The following is a 13,699-nucleotide window of genomic DNA, read 5'->3' on the forward strand; positions in this document are numbered from 1 at the left end:
GTCGGCAGTGGCCTGGAGGCAAACTGGCAACTCTCCAGTCCACTTCCTTGGTCCATACAGGGACTCGTCCAGTGACCCTCTGGTCCCCAAGCTGAGTTCCCTATGGACTGAGCTGTGTGTTTGAGTCTAAACATGCACAAAATGTAGTCAACAAAACATTTTCTATAATTTATAAAGTATGATATGTATTTTCGATTAATAGTGGTCTCTTATCACACACTCCTGAACACAAGAACATTTTCCCTGACCTGATTTTGCTTCTTCTTCTGCCTTTTAAGGTGTTTGCATGTTATTTCCTTACTTACTGCTGTTGACATTATCTGGCTGTTTGATGTTTTTGATACATGTACTGTATGTATACACAGGCATACACACCCAAACACCCAAACACACCAACGCACGTACACGCTCACACACTCGCACACTCACACACTCACACAATCAACTGATGCACTTACAGCCGCCAATTCAAATCAAATGTAAAAAATGTAAGTTTTTGAACTCCTACATGTTGTTGCTTTGGAAAAAGTTTAGAAAGCTTATTTTTCCTCAATGTTTGACTCATCAATTGTTGTAAGACTGCGTGCATTTGCTTCTCCGGCTGCATATGGTGCTATAAGAGCCTTTTGTTTGTTTCCTCTGTGTACCAGCCAGGCAAATGAATATGGCTCTAGAGCGAAATTCGTGCAAAAAAGTCGTGCTGACATTTAGGCTCAAATTGTGTTGTTTGGGAACATATGTAAAATCACCTTAAAGGCTCGGGCCGTGCTTTGATTTCACTCAGTTGGTACTTGTTGGCGTGTCATGTCTGCTGCTTAATTCACTTTTTTTCGTTAGGTGGTTACTTGTTGCTGTAGGGTGCCTCCCCTCTCACGAAAACTGGAAACTCTGTATAGTACGTACAGTATAGGAAGGGAGTTTTAGTTGGTTAGTTTTAGCTGCAAAATAAAATAACTTATGGATTCTTTTATCTACATGAATGAGAACAAACATGTTAAGACGTTTGTAGGGCGTCTCTGCTGCCCTCTACTGCTGCCCTCTACCCCACAATAAAATCCACTCCACATGGTATTTAATATGATCTGCTGTTTCACATATCCTTTCAAAATACGCTGTGTTTTGATTGTCTTATGTTATTAGATCTGTGACAGTGAAGCCTATCAGATTCAGTGCATCTGCTTGATGTCTCTGCACACATAGAGACAAATGAAAACAGCACTGGACAAGCTGCTGTAGTTGTGATTCATCATTTTGGCTTTTATTATTAATAACAATACTTAGGCATCATTAAAAACAGAATTCGTAAATAAAAAATAAAAATTAACACTGTCATTTGGACACCGTTGTTTGCTTATGCCTGGGAGAGATTTTGCCGATTGATCTGGGTTAGTAAAGGGGAACGTGGCCGTGGAATGAGGGAGAGTTTGAGAAGAAGGAAGCTTTGCAGAGAGCAGAGGAGATGTGGAGGAGGACGACATAGGAGACAGGAAAGAAAAGAGGACAAAAAGCCAGCAGAGAGGAAGCATCTCATAGATACACATAAGGCACTTGACGTAACATCAATTCTTAAAGCATAACAAAACATTCATTGTTTCAATATCTGTAATAAAACACACCTGTAAACCCGTTTCAGACATAGGAATCACACCTAAAATCAACCAACTCTTGACTTTCTACCCAGGCTGACACAAGCTGCACGGCTGGGTAATGATATCAAGAAATCTGGACCACAACTTTAAAAACTGGACAAGGTTTATCTGCTCTGTCCCAACTCTTGGATTTTTGACAGAGCAGAGCAGCTCTGTAAAGGTTTTCATCATTAGCATGGTTCAGGATCAAAATGTTTTTTCCACGAGATATTCAAACAGAATGCTTAAGAGAAACAATTAACAGTTAATGTATTTAACGGAAATAAAAAATGGAAAATAATGATAACAACCCCCTTTTTGTAATCTAGTCACCTACAGATCTAAAACCAAATTCCCTTAATCAGAGATAATTTTTTACACAACTGAATACATCATTACTGGTCCATGAGCTGCAAACGGTGAGCAGAGACACAGTGCGACTGCAGACAAGATGTCACATAATACTTGAGACACTGTGAGTTTGTGCAAAGACATTGCAGGAACTGAGCAAACATATTATTGCATAGAAACAAAAAAATTGAGGAAATAAATGCCCCGTTGTCTCACGTTCAATAACACTCACACCAACTGTCACTTTCATTTGTTCTTTCAGTGGTAAACACAAAAGGCAAAGTGGCAACAGGCAAAACATGCTTAAGGCAGAAAGTTTTACAATGGCATTTTAAAGAAAATGTCATAAGGGCCATTAGCTGTAAGGCACGTGGTTAGAACAAGGAAAGCTATAGTAGAAGCGACGCTACTCCCCCCTGTGTTCACTCTGCACTTCCACACCTCGTTCTTCATGTTCTTCCCTGTCTGAAATTCTGGATGACCTGCTGAAGTGACTCGCATCACATTGGCAATGGTGCATTTTCTCTGACGACAAAGCAAAAAGCCACGCCACCGAATGAGTGACTGGATTGTGTACCATCTGCTGGATCTCCGTAAAAAAAACGACAAAGTGTACGACTGTGTGTGTGTTTGCGTGTTGTGCAAGAGCAACAGTGTCACATTACTCTCTCTCTTTTATCCGTCTCTCCTGCTCCCCCACTGAGGGATATGAGTCCTTCTCACACTCTTTTGTCCTGACACTTGTTTGCTTTCACTCTGTCTTGCTGTGGTTGTTGTTGTGGACCGCGTGACCGTTCTGCACGGGTCCATTTTTCTTCTTCGTCTTTTTATCCTCCCCCTTCTCCTCCTCCTCCTCCTCTTCAGATTCGTCCGTCTCGTCTTTGTCACTCCGCTCGTCGTCCACTTTTTCCTGAGAGAGAAGAGAAAGGAGGAAGGTGCTTAGGAACACTTCAGAAATCAAGGATGCCTGCAGCTCAGATTAACATTAAATTAACATATGTTTGCTCACATTGTTGGTGAGGAAGCGGACTGCGATACGAATAATGAGAACAGCCCAGAAGATGTGTAGACACTGCAGCACCATCAGAAGGCCGTTGAAGAAATAGTATCCAAAGAACGGCTTATAGATGGTCACAGGGTAGATCCATGTACAGTAGATAATCCTGCAACGGAGACAAGGTGGAGGAGCAGGGAACTTTAGTTGTATGTACATTAATAGAGCTTATACATGTGTGCGTGTGTGTGTGTGTTGATGTGATCACCTTACCTGAAGGGAAAGATGACGAGTCGTGTAATGATGAAGATTGCAGCAAACACAATGAAGATGTAATTGCAGGCATTTCGCCACCCAGCATAGTTGAACATCTTTGCAGACTGTAAGTGGGACACACAGAAGTTCAATCGAGCTGAAGTAACATCCACCAGGTGGCAGTATATAATCACTTTACTCCACTCGCATATGAAAGGGAATATTCAGTAAGAATGAAAACATTAACTCCATTCCAAACACGTGTCTTGTTCCTTATTGTGTATAAATGTCATGGATGTATAGTTATATATAGTTCTTTGTGTGGTATTAGTGCATGGACCCTTTCTTCCTGACTGCATGACCTGATTGTGAATAGTACACAGGGTCATGTCATGTCAAGCAGTCACACGTGTGGACTGGACAGACCGCCAGCTGGTCTGATGTCTTGCCAGGACGAGGTGGCGGACACGGAGGCGTACCTCAAGAAAGAAGTCAGATGAGTCGTGCACCAGCATGATGAGAGTTCCAGCACGGATATAGTTGACGCACCAGGAGAAGCTGATGAGGAGGATTGTGGCTACATGGTGGACAATCTGCTCCTTGAAGTCCTGAGAGGGAGAGAGCGAGAGAGAGAGAGAGGGAGAGAGAGTGGGAGAGAGTGGGAGAGAGTGGGAGACAGAAAAAGACAAATGTTAAGAATATACGTTTATGTGTGTGTGTGTGTGTGTGTGTGTGTGTGTGTGTGTGTGTGTGTGTGTGTGTGTGTGTGTGTGTGTGTGTGTGTGTGTGTGTGTGTGTTTATGGCGTGTGTTGTGATTGCTTAGGTCAGGTGTTGGAGGAACACGCTGTGCCTCTTTGGTGAGATTTGCCCGTCTTACGCTCGGCTGATTCAGGTTGAACAAAGTCCAGCCACACACGAACACACGTGTAACAGCTGTCTAATGTTCACACAATCCATGTCAAATGTCAAACTGATCAGATACAGATAAACACACGGTTTTCTTGGCTATTATGCACAGCTGATCATGATGTCAGTGTGAATTCTCATCCATTCCGTTTGATGGACTGTATTTCCACTCACTTTACGTTTGACATCAGAAGCCACGCTGAAGAGCAGGGCGGCGTAGAAACCCAGCTCGATCATGTAGTACCAATACTGAGAGGACAGCAACGTCTGGAGCAAAAGGGAACAGGTCTTTAGTTTCAGATCCATACGCCACTGAGGCTATATTAGGAGCGCTATATTGGGAAGGTGTCTTTGTGTTTTGTACATTCAGTGTACATTCCAGAGACGTACCAGCACAGGGAAGCCTTCCCACATCTCCTTTAGGTCATACAGCCAGGGTTTCTGGAAGGAGAGATGGAGTGTGAGCGGGACAGCAGAGGTAGACAGGTGTATTTATATCAGCTGAGTCAGCATAGCAATGCGTCAACACATCTGCCCTGTGAGAGGCGAGATCATCACAGCAAAGACACAAGACTACCATGGATACGCTTGAGTTATGATGGCAGGACGGGTGATGGATGAGGATGGGAACATGGGAACAGGAGACAGTAAGTTTGTGTGTGTGTGTGTGTGTGTGTGTGTGTGTGTGTGTGTGTGTGTGTGTCTGTGTGTGTGTGTGTGTGTTTGTGTGTGTGTGTGTGTGTGTGTGTGTGTGTGTGTGTGTGTGTGTGTGTGTCGGGGAGAGAAGGGGGGTTCAGGTTAGCGTGGCACTACTCACATCGATGAGGGCGGCCAGGCCAGCAATGAAAGCAAGAAGGTAAAAGGTAAATCTCCAACTGCAAGAGAACACACGCACACACACCCGCACACAAACACACACACAATCACACTTTCTACTCAGTCACTGGGGAAAAGACATGAGAAGCATTTTCTACTCAGCATACACATAAACACATCATGCAGACACACAACGTCTCCCTCACAGAAGGGTGCACAGGAGAAATGTCTGCTGATTGGGTGGCCTTGAAAAACAGGAGAATGTCAAATCAGGATACGCACTCACACTGAGACACACACACACACACAGCGAGGCACACAGAAATACACACATTGCCCAGCACGTGCTGGCGTCCCCGCACAGACAGCTATAGCCGTCAGACAGTATCCTGCCTGTTAGTGTCCTGCTACACACACCAACAGGGGTCAAACCCACTGCAGCCTCAGAAAGAACACAGTCAGCGACATAGATGCAAACAGTAAGAAAGAGGAGAGCACAGAAAGGGACGGAAAGAAAGAGGAGACACGGCGAGTGGGACAGATCCACCGGAGGGGCAAATAAGGAAAGAGAAACAGAAAGCCTGTTGTGTGCCGAGACACAAAAGATTGATTGAGCAGAGAAATGTGGAAATCACACGCGATGCAAGGCGACCCCATAACCAGGGAGCCACACACATGCAGTCACATGCACATCTGCATATAGAGAGAGCGCCGGGCCGCTGAAAAGGCAGCTTAGGTGTCAGGTATCAACACACACATGTAGCAGAAAGGACGCACACACACGTCTATGACATGGATCATGACCGCAGCGATGAAGCTAATGGGAATGAGAGTCGCTACAGGGGGAATTAAACACACAACGCCACACACGGGGTTAACACATTATCTACTAAATACCCAACACATTCATGCACATCGCTGCATATTTTACGAGGTATCAGTCATGCTGGCGCGTGCTCGGTTGCGGATACATATATGGGGTCCGGTGTCATCTGTTGCCGCGGCGAGTGCCTGTGGTCTTATCAGGTGATTGTGATGTTGGTTTAACAGCGCTCCTGCTACGGCAAACGCTCACATGCAAAAATAACCAAAGGTGCTGACAGAGACCCTGGTGCCCTTTGCTACTGAGTGTGTGGGTGGTTGGATTTGTGTGTGTGTGTGTGTCGCGGAGGGTACAGGAGTGATAGACGAGGAGTGGTATTGTAATGAATGTGTGATATAAATAGAGGGATACTTTAGCCCTCAGACATGTGCTCCTATAGCCATAAGAGCGTGAGGATGGCAGCTGCTTCAACCTGCAGCACGGCCAGCAGCGACCACATACGGTATATACGTTTAAATCCGCCTGAGCGTTTGAGTTACCTGGCCTCCCGGAACTTTTTCAGCAAACTGGGCCTGTCCTGGTTCCTCCGTCTCCTGAACCATCGCTGTACTTGTCTTTCTGAGTGTCCCGTCTGCTTACAAAGACTCAAGATGGAACTCTGAGAACAGCACAAACACAAACACACCACAATTACTGTCATGTACTGTGAGCGTCACTCGTATGTGTTTATTATGCGGCTCTCTGCGACGCACAATACTGATCGGTGTGTGTTGTTAATGCGTTTTCCCTTCCGTGTGAGTGTGAATGTACCTGTGAGGGGTTTTTGGTGACGGCGCAGTAGTGCGACTCCAGTGTGGGGTTGTGCGGGGCTTTGAGCCGCACGGTTTCTTTGACCCCGAACAGAGAGGCCAGAGGCGTCGCCACCGTCCTGCAAAGACACAACGACCCCCCGAGTCAGACACGAGACCAAACGCAGACCAAGCGGTGAAGAGAAATGAGAAACAGGGAGAAGCAGTGAAGAGTACACACACACTTTCTTTGATCATACAGTAGTAGGACAGAGTAGGAGTACATACTGTGTGTCTGCGCTCACCGTGATGGATGAGAGGTGAGGATGGAAAACAACAAAAAGGAAGGGAGCTTCTTGGCATTAGCAAAGGTAACAATGACGTGATTGCGTAATGAAGCTGGAAGAGTGTATTTGAGAAACAATGAGTCACTTAAGAGAACAGACCTTTGCTTATCTTAGTGTACGGCTCAGGAGAAGGGAGATTAAATAATTACTTAGAGTAAAAAGATAAAAACTGCATGCTTAAGTGAAATAATATAATTGGAGATCAGAGGAGATTAACAAAGGACACCGTCGTGTTTGTGTTGGAGGCCGGTTGATAGAGAAGTAATTGGCAAAACTGGGGACTTTGGGTGTTTAAGGAAGCCTGGGGCGTTTCTGTGTGAGGGCCAAAGAGGAGATCTACAGGGATTTAATCAGAGAGGAATGTATTCTGTACACACAATAATGTCCCTGTATAAATGATCATTATAGCATTATAGCCGGTTGAGCACATACTGAGGATTTATTCCCTCGGGCACGCCCGACGGGGGGAATCCTGCTCTGTGTTGACTTCTGATCAATCGTGTCACAAGATGAGAAAATCAAGACTTACTCTACCGAAATAGCAAGAAAGTGAATGTGTAGATAAATAAACACAGACATAGATGAGGGATGAACACACACCGAGCATGACAGTGCGGAGTGGACTGACCTTTCGAAGATCTGACGTACGATGAGGAATACAAAGGCGATGGGCAGCGCCACCCACAGGTCCCGGCCTTTCGCGTAGACGCGGCCATCTCGGTCCTCCAGGTCGGCCCAGCCCAAGCCCTCTGGAAACCACAGCCGCTCCTGCCAGAACCACTCGCTGAGCCCTGACAGCATCCTGAAACGAGAGACACGGCACACAAGCCTCAGCAACAAGCCTCGCAAAACACTGACGGACACATTCTACATTACAGACGCCCCTCCAGAAGGCCCTGAAGGCTCTGGGCCTGCACACATCTGCTGTGCAGGCCTGGCTGGAACTGCAAGAGATCTGTGACTCAGGAATGCTCGGAGGCATGTAATTAAAGAGAATTAGATGATGGCACTTTATTATTTGCCAAAGAATCCCTCTCATCGGAGGTCTGGCTCTAAGCTTTTTCCTGATGCATATAACAGAGCGTGTGTAGGGAAGTGAGGAGGCCCACACAGGGGCAAAATCAAGACTAACATCTGAGCAAATCTTTCCTTCATGCTTTGCTCAACAGTTGACAGCAGCTGTGGGTTTGACTCAGGGGGGAGAGGGGGAGAGGGAAGGAGGGGGGGAGGGGGGAGGGGGGAGGATGTAGATGAGTGTTTCTGCTGCTCGGCTCAGGGAGTGGCAGCAGAAGTAGCATCTGAGGGATATGAGTCATGATTCATCCATATGTGCAGAGCAGCGGGTGTGCCGCCACATGCTACACACTCTGGAGTCCCCATGCGCCTCGCTGCAGCTATAAATGCCAAATTACTGCAACCACTTCACTCCCACGTCCGCTCTCCGCCCTGCTGCTCCCCTTCCCAAATCAAGCAGGATTCCCTCTTTGGCTAAGAGGGGGAGGAGGCTGTGTAATATCCTCCCTCAACATGCCTTACTTTCTCTCAAATATGCTGCTGAATTTACTCACACACAACTGGGAAATGTGTGTTCGGATGCGCCCATGTTTTGCTCCGCACACGCTTACGCAAGAGCTAAATTGTTGTACTTGCAGGCCTCTGACAGTCTTTGATGCTTTGTAATCGCGGCTGAGTCTGCGGGTTATTTTCCACCTCATGTCATATTAGTCATGGCGCCTGTTTCCTGTTGCAGCAGCACGGCTGGGCGAGCTTCGGGCTTTCCCCCCCCTCTCTCTCTCCCCTCTGCACAGGTGGTAGAAGAGATGGGTGACATGTTTTTCCCCACCTCAGAAGCACTACTGTGTGTCTCACTTCCTGTCCTCCTCCACTGTGCTGCTGACGGCCCGGTCATGAGCATGAGCTGATGATTTGCATGTCTAAATGGGTACAAACTGTGTAATCTAACCGCAGAGTGCTGTATCTTCATGTAGGCTCAAAGGGCAAAAGAATGAAGATAGATATCCGACTGTGGTAACTTCCCTGTGGAACAAGTCATTTGTCATAAACTAATGTCTCAGTCAGCTGGCACACTTCTTTAACCCACACACACACACTCATGAACAAATAAGACCAGAAGCTACACCGCTGGGATTCTTTATATTTGTGTTGCTTCATGATATGCAAATCTACTGGTGTTTATCTGGAGGCAGTTTGGGATCCAACAGAATATTTCCAGGGCCCCGCTGACTTAAAGCACTTTCCCCCCACAGCTTCATCCACATCACATCTGATTGGCCCACGTGATCATGTGACTAGACTCTGGCCATTTCAGGCGTCCAGTCAAAATACAGGATGCCTCTGGCAGGGGAGGTAGAAAGGAAGTTGTCTCTCTGTGTGTCCAGTTATCTGTTTCTCTAAATATACATTATAAGAATGTGGTGAGTGTAAACAGAGATCCAGCTGTTACTGATGTGTTTCTGTGGCTTCACCTGAAACTTAGGGTCACATGTCCATAAAGCAATTCCTTACGAAAGCCTCCCAGTTTGGGTTTTAACAGTGGGGGGAAATGTAAGCCGTCCAGACTGGAACCTGGTATAGCGGCAGGGAATATTTAGAGAATGTAAACACACACATCATTCCTCCTATTCAAGCTCCGTGGATGGATAAGATCTTTTGGAGTCACCTAATCCTTTATTTATCAGTGGCTTTCCCAGATTGGTGCCTGAGTCAACCGGAGGAACATCAGTCTTGAACAATGTGCTCTGACTGTGAGTCACCAATCACACACTACCCATGTGTTTACACATATCCCTTTACTCATATCCATCCATGCTCATGTTGCTAGCTGAGGGTTGAATCACACAAACAACAGCCTTGAAAAATGACTGGGAGGGAGAGAGAGAGAGAGAGAGAGAGAGAGAGAGAGAGAGAGAGAGAAAGAGAGAGAGAGAGAGAGAGAGAGAGGAATCAGACAGACTACTTGACATGAGAGGTCGAAGCCGAGTATTCGGTACAGCAGGTTTGATAAGTCAGAGACAGAGTGGCACACGGACTGAATACTGATAACATAAAAGGTCACAGACTGCGTTTGAAATTGAGCAGAGAGAGAGAGAAGTCAGCAGACCTTAATTAAATATGAATTAAACTCCTACTGTATTCTATAACCATTTTAATAGGATGTATGGGCAGTTGTACAGGCGCACATATACTCACTGATGAGCCTCTGAATGGCTGAGGATCAGACACACACACACACTGGCCTGTTGCTTCCAGGCCATTAGTGGATCTCGGACAGAACTCAAATATGGATGACCTTCGTTTCAAACAGCTTTGCTAGGTGCAATCAAAAGGAGCAGCACCCATTGTTATTACCATTTATAGTTACTGAGCCAATATTGTTATGTTAGGGTTATGATCTTCTCATGATGTCATAAGGCATTTGACTAAGGGAAAAAAGAAGAACTGATGATAAGGTCATGTTCTAATGTTGTCTGTTTGTTGGTTCGGATGACATCACTGTTGCAGCTTTACTAGTTTGATGTCACAACATCACTATTGTTTAATAAAGAGGCTTTAGAGTCTGTTTGTAATGTTTTGTTTTCTAAGTAAACATTTAAACTTGAGCGGAGGAGACCAGGTGCTCGCAAATTACGGCGAAACCACGGAGGTCAGATTCACCGAGACAAGCTGGCTAACCAAGAGCAAGAGAATTAACTAGCACATGATTTGGTAGCTATCCGAGATTGAATGAAAACAACTCAGGATGGGATTGCAGCTGTGCAAGAAGCAACACCAGCAAAAGTGGAAACAGAAGTTATTTCAAAGCTTTACCACCTCTGCCTAAAAGGTTGATCATTGACAAAAGGCAAAACATTTGGGACAAAGGCTGATGACATGCCACCCTTAAAGATAAAGATAATCATCCATCATCCTTAAAAAGAACCAGGTGTGAACTTTTGCCTGCAGTAGACCGTCTGTGTTAAAGTATGTCACCCAGTTGTGTGGTGACATCCTTTGCTGGGTGCAGCCATGGTTTACCTAGCAGCAGGCCGGCTGACGCGTGAAGTGCTGAATGCACACATTGTGGTGGGATGAAGTGGCAGCTCAGAAGGCTGGCATGCTCTGTGCACATGGTTCGTTAGCTGTAACTCGGGTCATGCATTGGACATTTGGAGCCACGGCATTCTGACTCACTCACCTCCTTCACATTTTCACCCGCAGAACATCCTCCTCCTCCTCTGTGTTCTTGGGTTTGATGGAAAAGAGCTTGTTTTGAATGAATCAATAAGCCGGGGGGGGGGTTACAGAAAACTTCACACTGTCCTGGATGGATAGTCAGTTCTTTTGTCATGTAATTCATCAATGTTATCTTGGTTTTTGCATTCCAGATAGCGATCAGAGCTTCAGTAGCGTTTACATTGATCCATGGGCCCTAATGCATTATTGAAGAGAAGATTCAATCAGCAGACAGACTGTCTTAAATAGGCCTGCTGCTGGAGGTGTGAGGGCATTATTGTCATGCTGATTCTCTTCTCCTAACTGGACGGAGGCCAAGGCGGCTCTTTGAATGAGAACTATTACCTTGCTGAGGGCGTTTAGATGAGCCCCCGAGTGTGTGTGAGCCTGTCCTTCAGGCTGTAGAGGGAAATGATCAAACACTGGAAACACAGTGGCAACAGAAGGCTCCAAGCTCAGACCTCATCATGATGATGAGCGGGGGAAGTTGTGAATGTGTCTTTGTCTTTATTTATTATTTTGTGCAGCAAAGAGTGAAACATATCTACAATCTAATCCAGCTCTTTCTAAAAATGTATAATCTTAAGTGTAGGTGACTGTTTTACAAGCTCACACGCACAGACACACGTTCCCACACATACTGTATCTCTGGATGTGGTCGTGGTGCGTTCAATGACAGTTTGTGAGCAATTTTTTGGTTGAGAGAACTAGCGGAAAAGAGACGACAATGCAGACAGATCACAGATGGAGGGTTGTTGTTGTTTTTTTAAGTGAAACTATTCCGTATGAACGCTGAACCTTTGGTCACGGTGTTCCATCCACGCGTGACTCAAGCTCGGGATGATCCTGATTGTGAAACACACGAGTGACTTTAGGAGAACACCGATGAGCCATGCGCCAGGATACACTCATGTTTCCGTTACACAACAGAACGAGTCCAGGCCTGAGACATACACACACAAACACACACAAACGCAGACTCAAGTTCAAAACTTTATCCCAGTTGCGTGTTTACCAAGTGTACCGTTAAAGAGTTATTAATGGAGCAGGCACGTTTTTTATCAATCAAGTCTTACAAGAATGCGTAATGACGTCTAAACGAAACACAGAAACACACACACACACACACACACACACGAAAAAGGTCTGGCCGCCGACATGAAAGTGAAAGGGAAAGGTACTTACTTAATTGGAGCCTTTTTCGGTTAAATGTGTCCTAAAAACAGAGATGGTGGTTGAGTATTTTCTCCGGAAAGTCCTCCGGCTTCCACCTCTAAGCTAACGGTCCTGTTGAACGCACTCAGGCGGCTTGACGGTGCTCTGGGGGACGCAGTAATGTGTCCAACTTTAGGGTCCGGTCTGGTTTTTACATCATTCCATACAGACCAAAGTTTGTTTCCATTAAAGGGCTAAAATTATGAAAAACAAAGACGGTGTGAAGCCTTTAGAGACGCTGCTGTCCGGTCAGATGTATCTGCGTGTGTGTCCCGTACAGATGTTCAGCCGGGCGGTTTGAGCTTTTTCTTTTTTGCTCGTCGTGTCCCACCTATTTAGTCCCTGCTTGGTGTCCCGGGGAGTCGGCGGGGTCTGGCTGGGTGTGCGGCCGGGAAGAGGCGGAGGTCGGGCCGGCAGGAGAGCGGAGTGAGCCCAGCGGAGAGAGGGAGGAGTGCGCGGATAACGGGGAGGGAGGGACGCGGGTGACGTACAAGCACATGAGGGAGCGCGCGCGCGCGCGCGCGCGCGCACACAAACAAACACACACACACACACACACACGTTGTGTTTCCGCTATGTGAAATGTTTTTTTAAACCTCTTCTCTACGTCCATCGGCTCCTTTTTAATAATTTACAAGCGTGTTTCACGTTTTCATGGCAGCCACCAGCCTTTAACACACTTATCTGGTTTCTTCATGTGACCTTTACCTCCTCGTTGCGTCATCTTTCCCTTCACACGATAATGTAAAATTAGTTAGAAATCAAACATTTCCTACTGGACCTTACAGTGGTTTTGAGGAACATCACAGCAGGTCCAGCTCATTGTTGTTCAAGTCACAAGTATAGTCACAAGCCAACCTGAGATGTACTCGTGATTTGCAAACAAACAATGGCTTTGTCCCACCTTGTTTATTTGTATTTAACACTTACCCACTACTTGATGTTCCTGCAAAACATATAAAACAGCAATTGCATGCATGAGGAAACATGGAAATGGTTCAGTGCCCACATGAGTATTCTTGTAATTAAATCTAATCAAAACTTTTGACATTGGACAGTTTCAGGTGTTTGGGGCATTCTGATATATTTGTGTAGCAGATATTAGTGCAGTCAGCTACTTTCCAGAGGGGAAACTCAAAGGTTATTATGGCAGATTCAGAGTGCAGAGTTACAGGCTGACTTATGACTTCAGGGATGACTAACTTCCAACCTGACTAAGCAAAGACCTTAATACCTCTTCCTGATAGTAGCACTTTGTCCATGCCATGCAGGTTCAAATGGACAAGGTCAGTGAGGATACTGCTACCAGATACAACTTCCCCACAATCCACTCTGCTGCTCT

The 13,699-nt window shown here is 45.9% G+C and overlaps 1 protein-coding gene across 1 annotated transcript; it reads right to left on the reverse strand.

Annotated features, from left to right (window-relative positions):
• Positions 1 to 1,231: 1,231 nt before the first annotated feature.
• cers2b (ceramide synthase 2b) lies at positions 1,232 to 12,813 on the reverse strand. The gene is made up of 11 exons (XM_076154703.1): positions 12,328 to 12,813; positions 7,538 to 7,711; positions 6,585 to 6,702; positions 6,314 to 6,432; positions 4,953 to 5,010; positions 4,526 to 4,576; positions 4,310 to 4,402; positions 3,708 to 3,836; positions 3,247 to 3,353; positions 2,989 to 3,142; positions 1,232 to 2,889 (listed from the first exon to the last, which is right to left on the reverse strand). The coding sequence occupies exons 2-11, from the start codon at positions 7,708 to 7,710 to the stop codon at positions 2,731 to 2,733; spliced, it is 1,161 nt and encodes a 386-aa protein (XP_076010818.1). The 5' UTR covers position 7,711; positions 12,328 to 12,813; the 3' UTR covers positions 1,232 to 2,730.
• Between the last annotated feature and the right edge of the window lie 886 nt (positions 12,814 to 13,699).

This window comes from Genypterus blacodes, unplaced genomic scaffold (assembly GCF_046128005.1).
Source record: "Genypterus blacodes isolate CSIRO-AG114 ecotype Tasmania unplaced genomic scaffold, CSIRO-AGI_Gbla_v1 ptg000063l_1, whole genome shotgun sequence".
Taxonomy (NCBI): domain Eukaryota; kingdom Metazoa; phylum Chordata; class Actinopteri; order Ophidiiformes; family Ophidiidae; genus Genypterus; species Genypterus blacodes.

Excerpts from the sequence above, each read along its gene's own strand:
- cers2b (XM_076154703.1), bottom strand. The coding sequence starts at position 7,710 with ATGCTGTCAGGGCTCAGCGAGTGGTTCTGGCAGGAGCGGCTGTGGTTT. Across the intron at positions 4,577-4,952 it reads GCCTGGCCGCCCTCATCGAT|AAACCCTGGCTGTATGACCT; the intron begins GTGAGTAGTGCC and ends CTCTCCTTCCAG. Across the intron at positions 3,837-4,309 it reads CTTCTGATGTCAAACGTAAA|GACTTCAAGGAGCAGATTGT; the intron begins GTGAGTGGAAAT and ends TCTCCCTCTCAG.